Source organism: Dipodomys ordii, unplaced genomic scaffold (genome assembly GCF_000151885.1).
Source record: "Dipodomys ordii isolate 6190 unplaced genomic scaffold, Dord_2.0 Scaffold247, whole genome shotgun sequence".
Classification (NCBI taxonomy): domain Eukaryota; kingdom Metazoa; phylum Chordata; class Mammalia; order Rodentia; family Heteromyidae; genus Dipodomys; species Dipodomys ordii.
In genome coordinates this window covers 927,783-948,131 of record NW_012267463.1, presented here as the reverse complement: position 1 = coordinate 948,131, position 20,349 = coordinate 927,783, and the positions used below count along the sequence as shown (strand labels likewise).

Here is a 20,349-nt window from a genome sequence, read left to right as displayed (position 1 = left end):
ACAGGTACCTCAGGCGGCTTCTGCACCGGTTGTCTGCAGACCACCCCCTGTGTCTCTGGGACCCCGGCAGCCACCGCCGGGTCCTCACAATCGGCGGGTCTGACACGGTATCTCAGGCGGCTTCTGCAAGGGTTGTCTGCTCCCTTTGTCGGGCTGCCGGTGCTGGGCGGCTTTGGCAGGATGGAACCTCTCTGCTTGATGGAGAGTGAGGGGTGGGAGTGGGATCTCCATGGAGACTTCCGGCTGGTAGGTTTCTCTGTTTGTGGTGATCAGTGGGTCTGCAAACCGGTAATTCAGGCGGCTTCTGTGCAGGTGATCTGCAGAAGGCCCCCTGTGTCTCTAGGGCTCCGGCAGCCCCCGCCAAGCCGGCTGGCCAAGGCTTGGTGCACTGCTGCGTGGCCAGTGAAGGTTGGGGGAGGGGTCTTCGCTCTTCTATGTTCTGAAATTCTTCTTTTCCTCTTTCTTTTTTGTTATTATCCACCTTCTGTTTTCCTCTGAGTGTTCGTCTTTTTGTTGCGGTCGGTCTCTTGGGGAGATTAAGCGTTGGAACTCGAACTCTCTTTTTGGTTGGGGAGAGTTGTGGCATTTCCTTACTGCCCCGTTGCCTTCTTGGTCCCCCCTCCGACACATAACTTTTAAAGAAATGGCAAAAATCTGTATATACACTAATTCAAAACATAGTCTTAAGCACCAAATAAAATGGTTTCCAATCTTTTCATCAAGAATAGCTTATTGAAAGATGTCCCCAAATGTAGTAGATTTAAATTTTAAATGAGGAAATCTAAAGCTATCAATCAGAGTTTATAATCATCATGAGATAACCATGTTGAAACCTTATAATGAAAGTAACAATAACCTTTAAAAGCTTTGCCTCAGCCAGGCATGGTGGCTCATTCCTGTAAACGCAGCTATAAAGACCAAGAGTGGGACTTCAATGCCAGGCTAGACACATGTGCAGGTGATTTGAGTGATGTGACTGGTGGTTCTGTCCAGCCCTGGAGAAATGTGAGGCCCTAGCTGAAAAACAACTAAGCACAAAGGATCGACGATATAGCTTAGTAGGTAATGTACGGTCTAGCAAACATAAGGCCCTGAGATCCACACTCCAGTATTAAAAGAACAACAATTTTGTTTAACCTAAACATCTAATTAAGGGAATAAGTCCATCTGCCAAATATACACACAAGTACACCATAAAATGAGCAGTAAGTATCATATATAAATGTAAATATGTGATTGACTCATGCCTGTAATCAGGGCTACTTGAGGACTGAGAACAGAAGGATCACAGTCACATGACAGCGTGGACAGGAAAAGTTCAGGAGACCTCCTTTTCAATCTGTAGCTGATAGCATCCAGACCAGACAAAGTGTATGAATGCATGTAAGAGGGGGCTTCAGGCATTACACTAAGCCACAGACATACTACAGAAAAGAATGTGGAGTGTTTGGGTAAAGGGATGTGATAATACGACACTAAGACAGAAAAAGGAGAAGAGCATCCATCAAAAGGGCCTCAGCCTGTACATGTTCACTGCTGAGGAGTGGAAAGCGGTGTTGTGAAGATCAACCCAAGCCAAAAGCCTTTGGAGTGAATCCACAGGCTAGGATCTTCCTTAAGGAAAACTGACTCTGCTCCAATAAAGTGAAAAACAACACAGCAAACAAATGCCAAAACAAAGACTCTATCAGATGTTTTAGCCCTTGTATGTACATTTTTAATGGCTGCTTATATGAAGTGCTCCCAAACAGACTTTATGTAACTATACATGTATGGGGGGAAAGAATGGGCATAATTTTCCCTATTCTCATTAAGTACAACTAAAAATCTTGTACATTACATATAAAACAAACATAAAAAGGCTGAGAAAGTTTTGGAGAAGGTAGGGGTAACTATGAACTTCAGTACTCTAGGAACAACATTGTGGTAAATTCCTTAGGCTTTCTATTTGCATCATTTATACTAGACCAAGAGACAAAGAACTGGGAAATACCAGCAGGAACACAGAAAAAGAAAAATGACCAATAACAGCAATTCTGTCTAGCTAAAAGAACTGGGAAAAGGGAAGCCTCGTACAATACAAAAATTTTAGATAGTCACTGAGAAACATTACTATAAAAAGATTCTCACACATTCCAGCAGTCTATCACAAGGTATCATGCTCAACCACTCTCCGCCATGGTGATGCTAGAGAGGGATGAGGATGAAGCCAATAGATGATTAGAAATGATCCCCTCCCACCAATTCACTTTCATTAGTATCAGCAGAAACTACATGGAGAACCTAGACTTCTACCATAAATAATCTTTTTCCTACTGTGATGTGTCACAGAAATGAGTCAGGAACATGACTTTTCTCCAATCATATAAATAAAAGCCAAATACACCAATAATGAGACATTTCTATTCTCCATGGCTAAAGAAGTATCACTGGAGGTCAACAAGGAAGACAGAACTAAAGAGAAGTCTCCATCTTAAATTTTAAGAAAAACTTCAGACTTATATGCATATTTGACAATAATGAGGTGACGTATTTTCCCCATTCCTTTGCCAAAAAGTAGTGTTAAAATATGTGGATCTTCAAGAGAAAGTTGAAAGTCAGTCTCATAGAACAACATCAATTTCTATAGAATTCATCAAAAGGACAAACATTTATAATTCATTTTATGAAGGTACTATTACTCGGACATCAAAAGACAAAGAACACAGAGAGAGAACTGTTGACCAAATTATTCCTCTGGAATATAGAGTTTCAAATCCTGAAATATACATTAACAAACCAAATGCAACAGCATTTAAAATGAGTTATAATGAACAAGTAGGATTTATTTTAGGTACAAACCTAAAATAAAGGCTCAATTAGTATAACTGCATATCAGCAGGCTAAAGAAAAAAATTCATACGATTATATCGACCACTGGGGAAAAGCATCTAGAAAATTGTTATATATATCATGACAAAAGCTCTCAGAAAAATAGCATAAAGGGAAATTATTTGACCAACAGATACTGTATAGTTAATCATACATTTAATGGTCAAGAAAGACTTAAATTCTTTTTCCTAAAGTTGGGGAGAAAGTAAAAATCTCTGTTCTTTACAACTGCTACTTAACATAATACTGTAAGTTCTAGGAAGCCTAATAGGGCAAAAAAACTAAAACTGCCTCATTTGGAGATGACATGATTATTTATGTGAAGAAATCCCAAAGGTCTCTATTAATGTGATCTTTAATTAGGGATGTATTTATTTAATAGATCTATTGTGTTCATAGAACCTAAGACTCAATATAATAGATGTCAAATCCCACCAAAATCCCAAAATATTTTACACACACAGAAAAGATTATTGTAAAATTTTTATGGAAAATGAAAGGAATTACAATAGGTGTTACAACTTGGAAAACTAAGAATGATATAGGAAGAATAAATCTATTCCATTACAAGACTTACATGGCTATAGTAACCAAGCCTCTGTGGTATTAGTGGAGGCATGGTCATAGAACTCAGAACCAGATTCACATCATTATGCCCATTTCAATTTTGTATAGTTAAACATGTTCCAGTAGAAGAAAGATGGAGTCTTTATTACTGAAAAGGTGATGAGCAGGGGGGTTACAGTTACATAAGTAAGGTAATGAGTACATTTGTTTTTAATCATTGTTACCCCATCCTTCATTATCTCCTACTTACTCTTCCCTATTTCCCTCTTCCCCAAGTTGTAAGGTTCTTATCCCACATAGTGTCAATGAGTATCAATGTTACATGAATCCAGCCAGTGTCCTGCTGTTTCTGTGATTCCCTTTCCCTTCCACATATCAAACAATCTTACATACAAAACACATGTACCAAAAACTACAAGACATAGTATTACTATGTCCTCTGTAGTTTTTTTCCCACTTGTTTCTCTTTATTTCCTTATATTGGAGTCCTATGTACAAAGTAATTGGGTTATTGGGATTCCCTGTTAAGAATATTGTAGACAGTAAGGTCGTGCTTGTGATCATTTGGGTAAATGTCCAAAAGTGGGATTGCTGGGTCATAGAGGAGCTCTATGTGGAGTCTTTTGAGGAACCTCCATAATACTTTCCACAGTGGTTGGATAAGTTTACACTTCCACCAACAATGCAGTAGGGGTCCCTTCTGTCCACATCCCCTCCAGCATCTGTTGTTATTAGACTTCTTGATTATAGCCATTCTAACTGGGGTAAGGTGGTATCTCACAAACAAGACCAGAGTATAGCTAACAGCACAACTATGTTTATTGCAGCATTATTTACCATAGCTAAGATATGGAACCAACCCAGATGCCCGCCCCTCAGTAGATGAATGGATCAAGAAAATGTGGTATATACACACAATGGAATTCTGTGCCTCCATCAGAAAGAATGACATTGCCCCATTTGTTAGGAAATGGAAAAACTTGGAAAAAATTATATTAAGTGAAGTAATCCAGGCCCAAAGAAACAGGTCCCATGGTTTCCCTTATTTGCAATAACTAGTATAGTTCTGAGACAAGCAGAAAAGGTCAGATAAGCTGATGTTAGGCGAAATGAACTCCAAGATAAGGACACACGTGGTTTTTGTCTTTCTTGCTATTGCTTCTAACATATTTATAAGGTGATTGTTTTTTGCTTTGTATGTCCCTCACCCATGGCATAACCCCTGTTTTCACTGTATTTGATGTTGGTATAATTTGGCGAGGGGAAGGGAAAGAACAAATTGTTTAAATAGGGATACAGGTGGACCCATTGCAACAATGAGATGTACAAGATGCTATGTCGAAAAATGAACTTTACAACTTTGGCGGAGGGGCGGGTGAAGGGGGGGGCGTGGGGAGGAATGTAGTTGTGGAGATGGGAGGGCAGGGATGGTAGAAGAAAAACAAAGGAGGAGGCAACAATGCTTGATAAGAAATGTACTCATTGCCTTGCTCTTGTAATTGTAATACCTCTATATGGTATTTTCACAATAAAAAAACTTATTAAAAAAAGAATATTGTAGACATATTCTAGTTCTTACAAATGAGAGACATCATGATACCTATTTTGGGGTCTTGTTTACTTCACTTTTCAAAGTCTTTCCATTTCCTGATGAATGGGGAAATGCCATTCTTTCTGATGGAAGCATAGAACTCCATTTGTGTGTGTGTGTGTGTGTGTGTGTGTGTGTGTGTGTGTGTGTTCTTGTTTTTTGTTTTTTTTTTGTGGTTAGTAGAGTGGTTTAAACTCTAGGCCTAGGCACTGTTCCTGAGCTCTTCAGCTCAAGGTAATTGCTCTACCACTTGAGCCACAGCAACACTTCTGGTTTTCTGGTGGTTAATTTTGAAGATAAGAGTCTCACAGACTTCCTGCCTGGGCTGGGTTTGAACTGTGATCCACAGATCTCAGCCTCCTGAATATCTAGGCTTACAGGTATGAGGCACCAGCACTGACATTAACACATCTTCTTGAACCATTCATTTACGAGAGATATCTGGGTTGGTTCCATATCTTAGCTATGGTAAATAATTCTGCAATGAACATGGCTGTGGTGGTAGCGTTATCATGACCTTGTTTGTGGTCGTTTGTATAAATGCCCAGGAGTGGGGTTTCTGGATCATAGGGGAGTTCAATGTTTAATCTTTTCAGGAACCTTCATATTGTTTTCCAGAGTGGTTGGACAACTTTGCATTCCCACCAACAGTGTAGCAGTGTTCCCCTTTGGCCACATCTCCATCAGCATCTGCTGTTGTTTCCTAAGATATAGTTCTTTTTAAATAAACACTGTTATAGAATTGAATATATATGGACAAAACAATTAAGCAATTAACATGAAAAAATACACTGACTTTCAACTTGAGGTGTCACACTCATGTAAAATTAACTCAAAAGGGATAATAATGTAAATATAAAATGTAAAGCTATAAAACTTTCTGACAAATAAAAAGAAGCTCTATAGGACCAAAGGCTAGGCCAATAGTTAGTAAACAGAGTATCCTAAGTATAATATATGAAAGAACAACTTGAAATGTTAAGACTCCATCAGAACTTGACTTTTGCTCTCAAAAATCCCCATTAAAAAGAGGAAAAGACAAATATAGATGGGAGAAAATATTTACAAAATACATAAATGCCAAAAAACTAGTAGGTAGAATATATAGAGAACTTTTAAAAATCAGTAATAAAATTAATTAGAATATGGGCAGAATACAGAAAGATTATCAGAGAAGATATACAGATCATATATAACACATAAAACAATGCTTAACATTATTATTCAGTAGGAAACAGATTAAAATTACAATGAATTTCACTATAGACCAGCTAGATTGACTAAAATTTACACATTACTGTGTAATGCTGCTAAGGACAGAGACAACATTTATTCCTCATACATTGCTGGTATTAATGCAAATTGATATAGGTAGTTGAGAAAACAGTTTAGCAGTTTCTTAGAAAACTAACCATATAACATAAGACTCAACTATATGTACTACTGCCCATTTATCTGAGAAAATATTTGAGATTCACATACAAAATTGTATCACTGCTTTGATTTTTTACTTTATAGGTGTCATATCGATGACTATTTTCAGCTATTATTTTCAGGATTCTTCAGTTTTAACTCCTACATACTTATCTTTGAGTTGTATCAAGTTAATTTTTTTCTTTTTTATATGTTTTTTATTGAAAATAGTGTACAGAGGGATCACAGATACATGAATAAAGTAATGAGTACATTTCCTATCTAGCATTGTTACCTCCCCCTACCATCCCTTCCCTTCCTTTCCCACCTCTCTTCCTCCTCCCTTCCCACCCAAGTTGTAAAGTTCATTCTCAAGAGTGTTTTGTACATCTAATTGTTACAATGGGTCAACCTGTACCCTTATTTCAGCATTTTGTTATTTCCCTTTCCCTTCCCAAATTAGAAAAATGTATATACAAGATGCAGGGCACTGACATCAAATACAGTGAAAATGGGAAAACGGAGTGGGGGTGGGGTGGGGGGGGTCGGAGAACATACAAGAGAAACAAAAAAAAAAATCACACAGTACATTTTAAATACATTAAAAACAATAGCAAGAAAGAAAAAAAAAAGAAACCAAACAACTTGTCTCCCTATCTTGGGGTTCATTTCACTTAACGCCATTTTTTTTTTTTTGGTCGGTAGTGGGGCTTGAACTCTGGGCCAGAGCTCTGTTCCTGAGCTCTTCAGCTCAAGGCTAGCGTTCTACCACCTGAGTTACAGTGCCACTTCCAGTTTTCTGGTGGTTTATTACAGATAAGTGGTTCACAGACTTTCTTGCCTGGACTGGCTTTGAACCATGATCCTCAGATCTCAGCCTCCTGAGTAGCTAGGATTACAGTCACTAGCACCTGGCTAATGTCATCTTATGTACAGTACTTTCTTGAGCAATAAAATTTTGTACATTTCCAATCATGAACTGTGTGGTCTCATTGCCCGTTGATTCTCGGACCCCATAAAAGAGTGATCTGGGAACTAAAGCTAAACTTTTCTTTAAAAATAGCAGACCTCACCTTTATTACTTTTCCCACTTTTAGATGTGAAATTGAATTCTCCTTGAATGGGCAAGGAGACAAGAAAATATAATAGCATGACTGATGAAAGGAAATTTTCCCTGTGTTTTGGGGTAATAACAGACCTACCCTAGACCCTTTCTCACTTTGTTTTGATTAATGATGACACTCATCCTCAACCCTTTGTATCCATGATTTTGGGTAGAAGACTTGTCTCAGTGCCTGAACTTAACAAATGATTAGGGGTTCCTAGGTGATGTGCCTAATGATTCAAGTAGGATTTTCCTCAGCTGAGAGGCATAAATATGCCAGGAATAGGATCACCATTCTGAGGTTTTTCTGTTCTCATCTCCTGCAAGTCAAGTGGGAAGTCCTCTTTTTTTGCCTATTTTTTCTAACTTCTATTTGCTAAATAGATCCTTCCTAATAAACTTAAGCAAGAAAAAAATGACCTCTTTGCCATAAAATTAGAATACAAAAGGGTCCACCTTTCTAACTTTTATTCTATTTGTTAAATAAATCCTCGCTATACTTTAAAAAATGACATCCTAGCCATAAAATTAGAATACAAAATGGTAATAAATTACTACCCTCAGCCACCAGCTATAATTGCTTATCCAAGCACTACATTATGGGTTAGCATGTAGATCACAAGTCTTACAGAGACACTGAATGTTATGTTTTATTGGAGAATATGAGAATCTGTAGTAAGAATCAAAATCAGAAATAAAACATAGAAATCAATACACTGAAGGAAATCTGATATGCAGTGTGTATACAACTGCAGAGAAAAGAAAGAGAAATTAATTTGCTGAGCAGAGAGGCCAAGCTATGGATTATGGTGAAAGGTGAAAAGCATAAACTGACACCTAAGGACTTGCCCCTTCTAGCATCCATTTATGGTTCTGAGTACAATACTTAAGCCTTAATTTTAAGTGACTTCCATTTGCATAATAAGAAGAAAAACTGTGTTACAAATTAACACAGAAACATGCTTGATTTTTTATTCATATTCAAATTCCACACACTTCATCAACAACAACAAAAAACACTTTCAGAAATCAAAATATTACCTGGAATGTAGCTCTGTGCTGCCATTATTGTATTTGCTTCCTCTTTCCCAGACACCAAAGTCAGGCACACGGTAAACTCTTTCTACACAAAATACAAGGTTTTGAATAAAAGAGACCTGAAAGAAAAGAATCAAAACATAAGGATATTAGATACCATTTGAAATTCAAATGCCTAATTGCCTCTCAACATATTTTTAACATGTTGAAATTGTGATTATATTGAATTTTGGGATGTAAAGCTTACTTGCAGAGTGGGTGAATTGATTGCTTGATTTGGACTCTACCACTTGAAGACATATCTCCACACTGGCTTTTGATTGATTATTCTGAAGAGGGAATCACAGACATCTGCCTGGATTGGCTTTAAACTGAGATTCCCAGATTACAGTCTCCTGAGTAACTAGGCTTATAGGTATGAGCCACCTGTACTTAACAGCACCACCTGCATTTCCTAAAGTGGGCTACAGGTGTGGTCTGCAGGGTATTTTGTTATTGGGGTTCGAAGTTTTGTTTGCTTTGTTTTGTCATTTATTTACTTATGGAAGGGGCCTTGAACACTGCTAGGCAAGTGTTTTACCACAAAGATTTCTTTCCAGCCCTTATTTTTTTTCTTTTCTCTTTTTTGCTTTCTATTATCTTTAAATAGTTGTACAAAGCAGTTGCCATTTAAGAAAGCAGTTTATGAATACAATATATTGTGATCAAGTCACCTCTTTCAACATTCTCACCTAGCTCCACCATTACAACCCACCCCTTCCCTTACTCTTCTTAGTTTTGTAGGACACACATTGGATTCTTGGCAGTATTCTTCCTCTCTTCATTTGTCTACCAAGTTCCCCTAGACTCCACCTTACCCATTTTGATCATCTGTTCTTTGGTGTGTTATTTTGATTAACTCTGATTTTGGCTCTCTAGGCAATTATACTATTTAACATCTCCCTTGAAGCTACTATATTTTGTTAACAAATGTGTATGTATTTGTATATCACCCAATGTATTTACTTGTAAGTTTATAAGCTAAATCTAGCCTCTACATCTAAGGGGGAACACGCATCCTTTGTCTCTCTGGGCCTGACTTACTTAACAAAAGTCTTTCCATTTCTTTACAAATAGTACAATATCATTCTTTTTAATGAATGAGTAAAATTCCATGGTGTACATATAGAGTAAAATCCCATGGTGTAGACACACACACACACACACACACAATATTTTCCTGATCCATTCTTTTGGAGACAAGGTCTTACTATACCAATTAGATTAGCCTTGTATTTTTTCACATAGCTATTACCGCTGACCTTGAATTTAAGATCCCTGCTGCTTGTAAATGCTAGAATTATAAATGTGTACTACCACATATGGCATCCTACAGGGTTTGAGAATTGGTCTTCATATTGGTTCAACTGCTTATATCAAAAGCAACTGTCAGTGTAAAACCTGGCTATTACAGCTGGAGTGGTACAGGGCAGCTTGCCTAGTATGTACTGGAAAAACAAATGAACAAATAAACAAACAGCAAAACCTACCAAAAACCAAAACAAAAAACCCACAAATGAATTGGTATCAGTTCTATAGTCTTAATAATTATTTAGATTTTATAACACACTCAGGAGATATATCATAGTGTATCAATTCATCAAGCTTAAAAGCTTGCAACAATCCCACCTCCTCTTCTGTTCATAAGTTGCTCACGATCATATACTTGCCATTCTTTTCCACTCCCTCTATTTTCTCATCACTGCTTTCACTGTTTAGGAGTATGTCAGGACCTAGACTAGGCCTAGGTAAGAGGGAATTGGCTAGATTGTGTAAATAGAATACAGGCTGGAAAGGCTTATCTGGACTCAAAAGTCCTATGGAGAAAACTAAGTATCATTAACTAGTTTGTAAAATGTCTCCAGTTCCAATGCAAACTCCCTAAGGGCAAGGACCCTGAAACAAGCAGATACTCAAAATAGCTATGCAGTTTGGCTTTCACTCTTGTCATCCCCAAGTAAAGAAAGTACTCAGTTCACAGGATCACCTCTTCCTAAATCTTTAGATGAGATGTTCTTCAATCAAGGAACCATTAAGGAAGACCAATTAAATATTTAACCTACCTTTGTTCTATTTGGATACTATCTCTTTTTTTACACCTCTCTTTTTTTTTACACCCTACAATTAGTCCCTCAGCCAAGGCCTAATATTTTTAACATCACTTTTTGGAAATATATTTTTATGAATCTTGAAAAGTACACAAGTGATATGCAAATCCTCCACACTGCCCATCCTGTCCACACATGACTCCTTTAGTCCATCACCTACTCACAGATGCCCTGGATTCCAATTTGAGGACTTGATGGCGTTAGTCTTGACCATTTCCAGTGGAAATATTCCCTCAACCCCATTTTAAAAGAAGGAAAGTTCTATTAATTCTTAATGTTCTTAAAGCTAAGACCACAGTTACACATTTCAAGTTTCACGTATTTTATTTCTCCCTTAACTCTGATTACTATAGACACCCACAATTATTTAATTGCCACTGTAAAATTGCATAAACTCTGAAAAAAGTTTTTTCTTAACTCATTCATCAGCAAATTCAGAAATTGATATTGTCTGACTGAGGAGCAGTCTCATTAACTTTTTCAGTGGCCTGGTCTCAAACTTCGATTCTCCTAATCTCACCTTCTGAGCAGCTAGGATTATATGCATGAACTGTATGATCTTTTTTTTTGTTTGTTTTTTGATGCCAGTCCTGGGGCTTGAACTCTGGGCCTGGGCTCTGTCCCTGAGCTTCTTACTACTCAATACAAATGCTCTACCATTGAGCCACAGAACTACTTGTTGATTTTTTGAGTAGTTTATTAGATAAGGGTCTCACAGACTTTCTTGACTGCTGGCTCTGAACCATGATCTTCAGGTCTCAGCATCCTGAGTAGCTAGGATTGTAAGTGGGAGCGACCAGCACCTGGCTGTATTCCCTTTTTAAAAGCACAAACAAAATAAAAATCATCCTCATTTATTTGCAAAGGCAGATAAGGAATTGGAGTTGTGTAATTTTTCTGAAGAAACAAATTTCTAATATTTGCTATATAAACAATACTATGCTTTAGTAAGAACAGGGCCTGTAAGGAAATAAGAGATTGTTCAAATATAAAAAGAAAGACCACAAGCACTTCTATGATTTTTGTGTAATAATTTTGATCCTGCATCTATAATTTTGGATTATTAGCCTTTTCCTCCTTGCTCCTATCAATTTGTCATTTGAGATAACTTGAAGGCATATATCTTTGAAATCCACTTTTGGACTAAGTTTATAGAAAAATATTTCTAATCTGAAACAACCACTAAATTGAGCTCCAAATTTTGTCTGCAGTATTTCTGAATATCTTAAGGGTACCTTTAAAATATTAATTCAATTATTTGTAGTATTTTCAAAAATGAGTTAAATGCAAACAAAACAACTACATTTTAGAATACAAGAGGTATTTGGATACAGGAAGTTGGAGTAATATTGGGCTACAAAATCCAAATGGCTTTTAAAATGAAAGATATACTGAAATAAGATAAATCATGACAAATCAGAGACAAGATAAACATTTGAGGTAATAGATACATTTATTAGCAACCCTGATTTAAATATTACACATTGTACATATGTATCAAGCCATGTTAGTATACCTGCAAAATATACACATTATATGTCAACTATAATTCAAAAATTTCACACAAAAAATTTTTAAATAAGAAATTGGAGCTATTAATGGAGGAATTAGATAAGAGAACTGACATTACAAATAATCCAATTAAGTTCCTTAAAAGTAAACAGAAGTTCAGTGAAATAAAAATCAGACCAAAACCAAATGCCAAGTTTAAATGAAGTTTTTATAATGTATATTAAGTTGGTGAGACATTGATATACTATATAACTGATTTCTACTTAGTATTTCTTCTTGACTACTTTCATTTTAGGCTGTCTTTCTTTATAGCTACAAAGTACAAATTTTAAAATAGGATTTTCCTTCATGCTCAGGCTCTTGTGATTCCTTATGATCTTTAGCGTGATTTTTTTATTTTTCACCCTCAGTCAAGAGGTTGCTTGGGAAGGAAACATCTGTGTTCAGCCTCTGTTGGCTTCAACCCATCCAGGTGCCTGAAGTGATTAAGTGTGGTTAGTCATTTATTCATTTATCTTTAGTTTATTTATTTTTCATTGTTTCCTTGTATTTTTTATCAATTACTTTGTCAGATGTTCCTCAATTTCAGTTGGGCTGATGATTAAACTATGATTATGCATTTTGAACATTTTGAACATTTTAATCCTATTCAACAGCTAAGATAAAAAGGGAATGGCCTAAATAGTAAAGTGTCTTGCTACCAAGTCTTGAGGCCCTGAGTTCAAACCCTAGCACAAACAAAAACAAAACAGAAAACACCAGAGCATTCACATCTTATACAAAATTAAAAAAGCTAGAGTAATGCCATTTTTTCATGTAATTATTAAATAACTATTTCATATTCATTTTATTAATATTTGCTTTTCATTTAATCATTAAATAGCTATTTTTATAAAATATATTTGACAGCATGTCAAATTTTTAAATTATTTTAAAGTTAATATTTTTAATGAGACTTTCAATTTTAAATAGTAACTATCAAGAGATATAAATGTATACAAAACAAATAGAAGCTCTCTAGGGCTCTAAAATGTTAAGAAATATAAGGGATCATGAAATTAAAAGTTTGAACACCATTTTAAATCAATCTCATAGTTCTGGAAATGAGAACTGCTTGGCTTTGGCCAAGTAGTTTAGATGACCACAACAACAGATGTGGTTATGTGACCAAATTCTGACATCTATATCTATTCTTTCTTTCTTTCTACTTACCTACCTACCTATCTATCTACCTATCTATCTACCTATCTATCTATCTATCTATCTATCTATCTATCTATCTATCTATCTATCTATCTATCTATCTATCTACCTATCTTATATATACATACACCATCCTGACATCATGTATTCAGCAACTCAGAGCTCTCAAAACTAAGTTCATTTGCTTTTTGATGCAGACTGCATTACATAAGCATGATGATGAAATCATTGGCCTTTGTTGATCTACGCAATGTTATGTCCCTTTCACCTTCCTTGAGGTTAAGTAGTTTAAACTAAAGTTTCAGCCCATCTCATAACTGGTTTCCCTGTGAACAAGCCCTCATGAGGCTAGCTAGGAACCCACTAAGTGACATTATCAGAAGAAAATTGTTCCTACCATCCCAGAAATGCCAAAGGATTTGGGAGTTCCCAAATGCTTACATAACTCCAGAAATTACAACATTCCTAGGAACTTTGTTAGGAATCAGTATTAAGCACTAACTGTCAGGATAAATTTCTCTTGAGAGTCCTCTCTACAAGACAGAAGCTACTTCTCAGAAACTTAGATAGATCTAGACTGTGAGAAAGTAACTTTGCACAAACTATGAACCTAATACTGGACAATCATATCATTTTGGTGGTTTCTCAAATATCTAAATAAGTACAATGTAATATAGTGTTGTTACTTAAATAATGTTTTAGTTTTGATGTGTTACTGAAAAATAGAGGCAAATTATTATCATCAGTGGTCAAAACTTTTCTGTAATATTGCATATAGTTTGAGATGCAAGCATTTAACTGTAATTTACTGGCATTGAAAAGGATTTCTGTATTTTTTTATTAGAAAAATGAGCCTTTGGAGAGCTTACATAAATCTAATGGAGTAAGAATAGATGTACAAATATCCATATGTAAAAAGATGTGGTTATAACAAATAATTTCTTAAGCTGTTTTCCAATCCATTTATATTGTTTCTATCAATTAATAGGTTTGAATACTTCTGTAGGATCCAGTAATTCGGGACCTTTTCAATTTGTAGGATATGTAGACCTAGAAACGTTAAGGAAAGTGAATAACATAGTGTGACAGTTGAAAAGAATTACGATTAGTGAGTACATCTACTGTTTAAGAAGAGCTTGCCAGCCTTTAACCAGGGCTTCAAAATTGGGTTAAGAGAGCACTGAAAAAAATTCTACAGGCTGTAAGACATGCCCCCACTTAACATGCTGCTAAATACAATTTTCAGGTTATGACTTGTAGTTATAATCAATTGTCTATGAGCCACATAAGTTGGGGTTCTTCCTACTTGGATTTATGCAAGATTACAGAAGTGTTGACCACTGATGAGTAATAATTTGCCTCTATTTTTCAATAACACATCATAACCATAACACTATTTAACTAATACTATGTTATAGTCTAATATATGCATGAGATCACTAAAAAGGATGAATCTGAAGCAACAAAAAGTTTTAAGAATGTGAAAATGAAACAGAACAGGCTTCCTTGAATAAGAAAAGTTGGGATTTATAGCAAGGAAAAAGTATAGAAAGTAATCTGAACAAAAGTAATTTCCTAATTCCTATATATTCGTATTATGAAAATTCAATGTATTATAAATGACAGGTAAAGACAGAAAACAACTACAAACATTCACCATATAGTTAGTGAGGACTGGGAGGTGCTTATAGTGTAAAATACATATCAGATTTTGAAGAGTTAGAACAATATAAGAAATGTGAAATAACTTTTTAATAATCCTTCATATTAATTACATATATTAATACCCTAATATACTAATTACATTAAAATTTCATATTTTTAATGTGGTTACTAGAAAATTTAAAATTACACATGAGTTCCCATTTCATTTCTATTGGATAGTATAACTCTAGAAACCAGAAAACAAATCTATTTTCCTGTCTTCCTGTTCAATTGATGGTGCTAGTAGCCTTATAATACTTCTGACCAGTAAGGAGCAAGCAGAAATCTGTTGGGGACTTCTGACATTTGTGAGGAATAAGCTATTTCTGCTAAGACTAGTTACCCTCTACTTTCAAAATTCCTTGCTATTGTTAACCACACTTTTGAGGTAATAAAAAAGAGAGAAATGGACAGACTTTTAGCCATCTTTAAGCATCTCATATGAGAAAAACAAGTGTTTGTCAATTTAAGACAGTTTAAGTCACCCAAACCCATAGAGAATAAGATAATCTAATATTTCATAATGAAGCAAAATTTTAAGATAGATTGAAAGATAAATTCTAGATAATCATAGGAAAAGCATTTTAAAATATTCATTAAAACCATGGAACCATCAGAAATTACAAAGCATTTCTATAAAAACACTTGAAAGTTTGATTTTATTTTAAAAAATCAAAGGTATTCACTGCCTTCTTGTGAAATCAATAAAGTAAGAACAATCTTAAGGTAATGTCTGGATTCTAAGAATTTCTTCTTTTTTTCTTTAAGAAAAAAACTCTTGGTTCTATTTTCCTGGAGCTCATTTTGATAAAAATTATTTTATATGACCAGATGCACATAGCTACTGTACCTTTGTGTTCCTCTCCTAAGAATATCTTCCTTTGGTCTCATTCTGTGTGAATGCCTAGATGCCTATGCAATTTACCATGTCCCAGTGTATTTTTTTTCGTTTTACCATCAAGTGTGTTCACTTGTAGGTTTATAGATGTATTCTAGCTAGCAAAAATGAGGGAAACCAAGCAACCTGTGTTTTTCTGGGTCTGGCTTACATTGCTTAATATAATTTTTTCCATGTCTTATCATTTCATTACATATGGTACAATATCATTCTTTCTGATAGATGAGTGGAATTACATTGTGCATATATATATATATGTATATATATATATATATATATATATATATCACATTTTCTTGATCCATTCTACCACTGAGGGGCATCTGGGATGATTCCATATCTTGTCTATGGTAAATAATACTGCAATGAACATGGTTGTGCCTGATAGCTTTAGTGTGGCCTTGTTTGTAGATCTGGTGGGTCATACAGAAGCTCTGTTTAATCTTTTAAGAAACTCCATACTGCTTTCCACAGTGGTTGAACATGTTTACATTCCCACCAACTGCATTTGTTATTGTTAGTTTTCTTGATAATGACCACTCTAAGTGGGGTAAGTGGAATCTCAATGCACCAAAATCAATTCAAAATGCAAACAGCTAAATGTAAGGTCAGATAATGTGAAAATATTACAGGAAGGGATAGGGGAAACACTAGGGCTCCTGTGCATGAGTTAAAACTTCCTCAGTAAAGATCCAAAATCACAACAAATCAAAGAAAGACTAGATAAATGGATTACATCAATCTGAAAAGTTTCTGCATGGCAAAGGACATAGGCTAACAAGATTAATAAAAACCCACAGAATGGGAGAAGATTTTCACCAGCTATGCATTAGACAAAGACCTCATATTTAAAATATACTTAGAGCTAAAAAAATTAAACTCCCCAAAAGTAAATCCTCAAAGAAACAACAACCCAATTAATAAATGGCCTAAAGAGTTAAAGAGAAACATCTCTGAAGAAATAAGAATGGCCAATAGACAGAAGAAGAAATGTTAAACACACTATTAAAAGCTGGGTATGAATATTCATAGAAAACTTTTTATAATAACTTTAACAATAATTCATTTTCAAAAATAGTGATGATTAGAAAATATTTTTAACTATATTGTAATAAAAACACAAACTGAGATTATGGCTAAAGCAGGAAGAATCCATAATTAAGTAATACATCCCAAGAGAAAAATAAAAATTAAGGACATAGGTTTCTATATAAAATATCTGTAGAGGATAGAAATATAATGATATGAACAGTAATGAATGAAGCACAAAAAAATACAGTGGAAAAGTTGGATCAAGCTGAAAACTTTTGTTTAATAAACTGGAAAGGTAGAAGCAAGACTGGCTACAAAACAACAAAGATGCAGACACTCTAAACCCAGCCTACAGAGAAGCGAATTGTAAAGAGGGGTCTGAAAGCACTGAGCCCCACACCTCTAGGAATTGCATATGGTTTACTGATGATCAGCACTAAGGACTGAATCTAGATTCACTGAATCTGCTGAAAGGCCAGCTTGATAAATGCTACAGAAATACTGTGCATTTAGTAATTATTCAGTTCTTCCCAAAATAACGTAGACTTCATAATGTTAGAGAGAGGTATCTTTTCTAAACACTATGCTCTCAATGTTTGGAACATTGTAGAAACTCAGCAAATATTTACAAAATAACGCTAAATTCATAAAAGGATATAGAAGTGAATGAAGATATCCACATATAAATCTATAGAACTTGAGCTTCCTTGGCTACCCTCACATCTTTTTTTTGGTTAGTTGTGGGCCTCAACTCTGGGCCTGGGCACTGTCCCTCAGTTCTTCAGCTCAAGGTTAGTACTCTACCACTTGAGCCACAGTGCCACTGCTGGCTTTTTCTGCTTATGTACTGCTGAGGAATTGAACCCAGGGCTTCATGCATGCAAGGCAAGAACTCTACCACTGAGCCATCTTCCCAGTCCCTAACCTCACGTCTTGAACATGATATCCTTATATGACCTATTTTACCTATTTAAGTAAAACAAATATCTAACATCGACTGATAATACAGAGAATACACTCAAGTCAGACTGTAACTTTTTTTTTAAGTTCTCTTTTATTTATTTATTTTTTTGTCAGTTGTGGGGACTGAACTCTGGGCCTGGGTACTGTCCCTCAGCCTTTCAGCTACCACCCTACCACTTGAGCCACAGTATCACTTCCGGGTTTTTTCTGCTTATGTGGTGCTGAGGAACTGAACCCAGGGCCTCCTGCATGCGAGGCAAGCACTCTACCACCGAGCCAACTTCCCAACGCCCAGATTATTATTTAGAACATAGTAACCTCAGTTTGTGCCCAATAACCATTTCATACCAAAAAATAAAAGTCCATAACAAAAAATTATCCAGAAAATACTGCTAATTTAAGAGAGAAAATATAAACACAAATCAAAAGTAAATAAAGTGGGCTAGCACCCAATCATACCTAATTCTTTGTCTTTAAGCTACGTTGTAGTCTACTCCTGACCCTAAATAGAACTGAGTCGTGAAATAAACATTTTAAAGTGATAGTGTATGACCTTTGGGGCTAGATCATTAAATAAAGATGTATTCCCATCGAATTCTTCTTCTGGATCACTTGTTCTAGAAGAGCCATCTGCCATGTTATGAGGATACTAGCCTCCTGCTAATATCCACAGAACAGCTTAGCAAATGGCCTCTCAATGAACTAGCTTTGAAGTAAGTTATCGAATTTAAATACAACTTTCAGATGATTGTAGACACAGTTGATATGGAGTGACCCCAGGCCAGCACCACCCAATTTATCTGCTTTCAAACTCTTTACCTACACAATTCGAGATAATAAACATTTATTCCTTTAATCCATAAATTTCTTTTTTTTTCTTTTTCTTTTTTTTTTTTGTCAGTTGTGGGGCTTGAACACTGGGCTTGGGCACTGTCTCTCAGCTCTTCAGCTCAAGGCAAGCACTCTACCACTTGAGCCACAGATCCACTTCCTTTTTTTTTTCCTAGTGGTTTATTGGAGATAAGAGTCTCACGGAGTTTCCTGCTCGGGCTGGCTTTGAACCTCGGTCCTCAGATCTTAGCCTCCTGAGTAGCTAGGATTACAGGCATGAGGCACCGGCACCCGTCTAATCCATAAATTTCTAAGATACTTTGGCACATAGCAAGAGATAGGCTAGTATAATAAAGAAGAAATTTCAAGTGTCATCCAATCTGAAAGACAGTATACTTGAAAAGAGCTACTATATTAGCTGGCAGAAAACATCCCTGCAAAATAAAATGAAAATAGTACATGGACACAAGCAGTAAATGTAACTTCCTCAAGTCTCATTTGAACAAACAGTTGTAATTTCATATAACCCACTGTTCACCATTATTTGCAGTCAACCATGTAAAGTTGGATAACATTCTGATTATTACAAACTTGTTTTTCTGGTTTTTGTGGAACCAGTGACATAATACTAAAAAGATTGTACCTACATGTAAGGATTGAGCAATTAGTTGTGGTAAAGAAAAACCATGAAGATCAGGAATTATAAAATTTGGTTCACTTGTTTATGCCAGAAGGTACTAAATTGTCAATATTTCTAACCAGCTAACATTTCCATCAATCAAGCCTTAAGATAGTACTTGATTCATGATATTTCAGTTCACAGATTGTAACATTCTATGAATGGCTCACTTTAAGGCACCTTTAAATGTCCATTTAGTCTTGCTTAGATAATTAAAGGAAAATAAGATTAGTCTAATTTTCTCATCTAATAGCTGTAGCTTTGTGGAATATTTTTAAAGCCTTGCAACCAAAAATTTCTCTAAAGAAAGCAACAATATAGAATATAGAAGCAACAATCTAAGTGAATATGGAACTAGAACACGCCATCTGACAAAATCTGTCAATACTACAGGCTCAAGAGATTATCAAGTATTATTCCTATTTATTGTTTATTCCCTTTAAATTTCATATTTGCAAGAAAAATAACTAAGTCTTCTTTAGTTTATGTGTTTGTTGGCTTTGTTTCTTTTTTTTTCTAAGATAGAATCTTGTAAATCTCCTCCTCACTCTCTCAAGTGCTGGATTATAGAAATATACCACTAGACTAAGTTACTCAGGTTGCTTTTACCATAAAAAGACAAGACTCTGACTTGTGATTCATTATTAAGGGACATCAAAAATAGTCATATAATAGCATGATTTTGGACAAAAACTATTGAGGTCCATATAGAAGTATCTCCAGTCCCATGTATAAGGATTTAACACAGAAATATACAGCTAACAGGTTTTAATACTTTAATTAAAACTAAAAACA

General features: G+C 35.5%; 1 protein-coding gene across 3 annotated transcripts in view; it reads right to left on the bottom strand.

The window, feature by feature from the left end:
• Positions 1-20,349, bottom strand: part of LOC106000849 (phosphorylase b kinase regulatory subunit beta) — a 110,788-nt gene that overhangs the window by 38,612 nt on the left and 51,827 nt on the right. For all 3 annotated transcript variants that reach the window (XM_013036072.1, XM_013036073.1, XM_013036074.1), the window contains one exon: positions 8,589-8,704. In XM_013036072.1, coding sequence (XP_012891526.1) covers positions 8,589-8,704 — 116 coding nt within the window. The remainder of the gene's footprint in view (positions 1-8,588; positions 8,705-20,349) is intronic.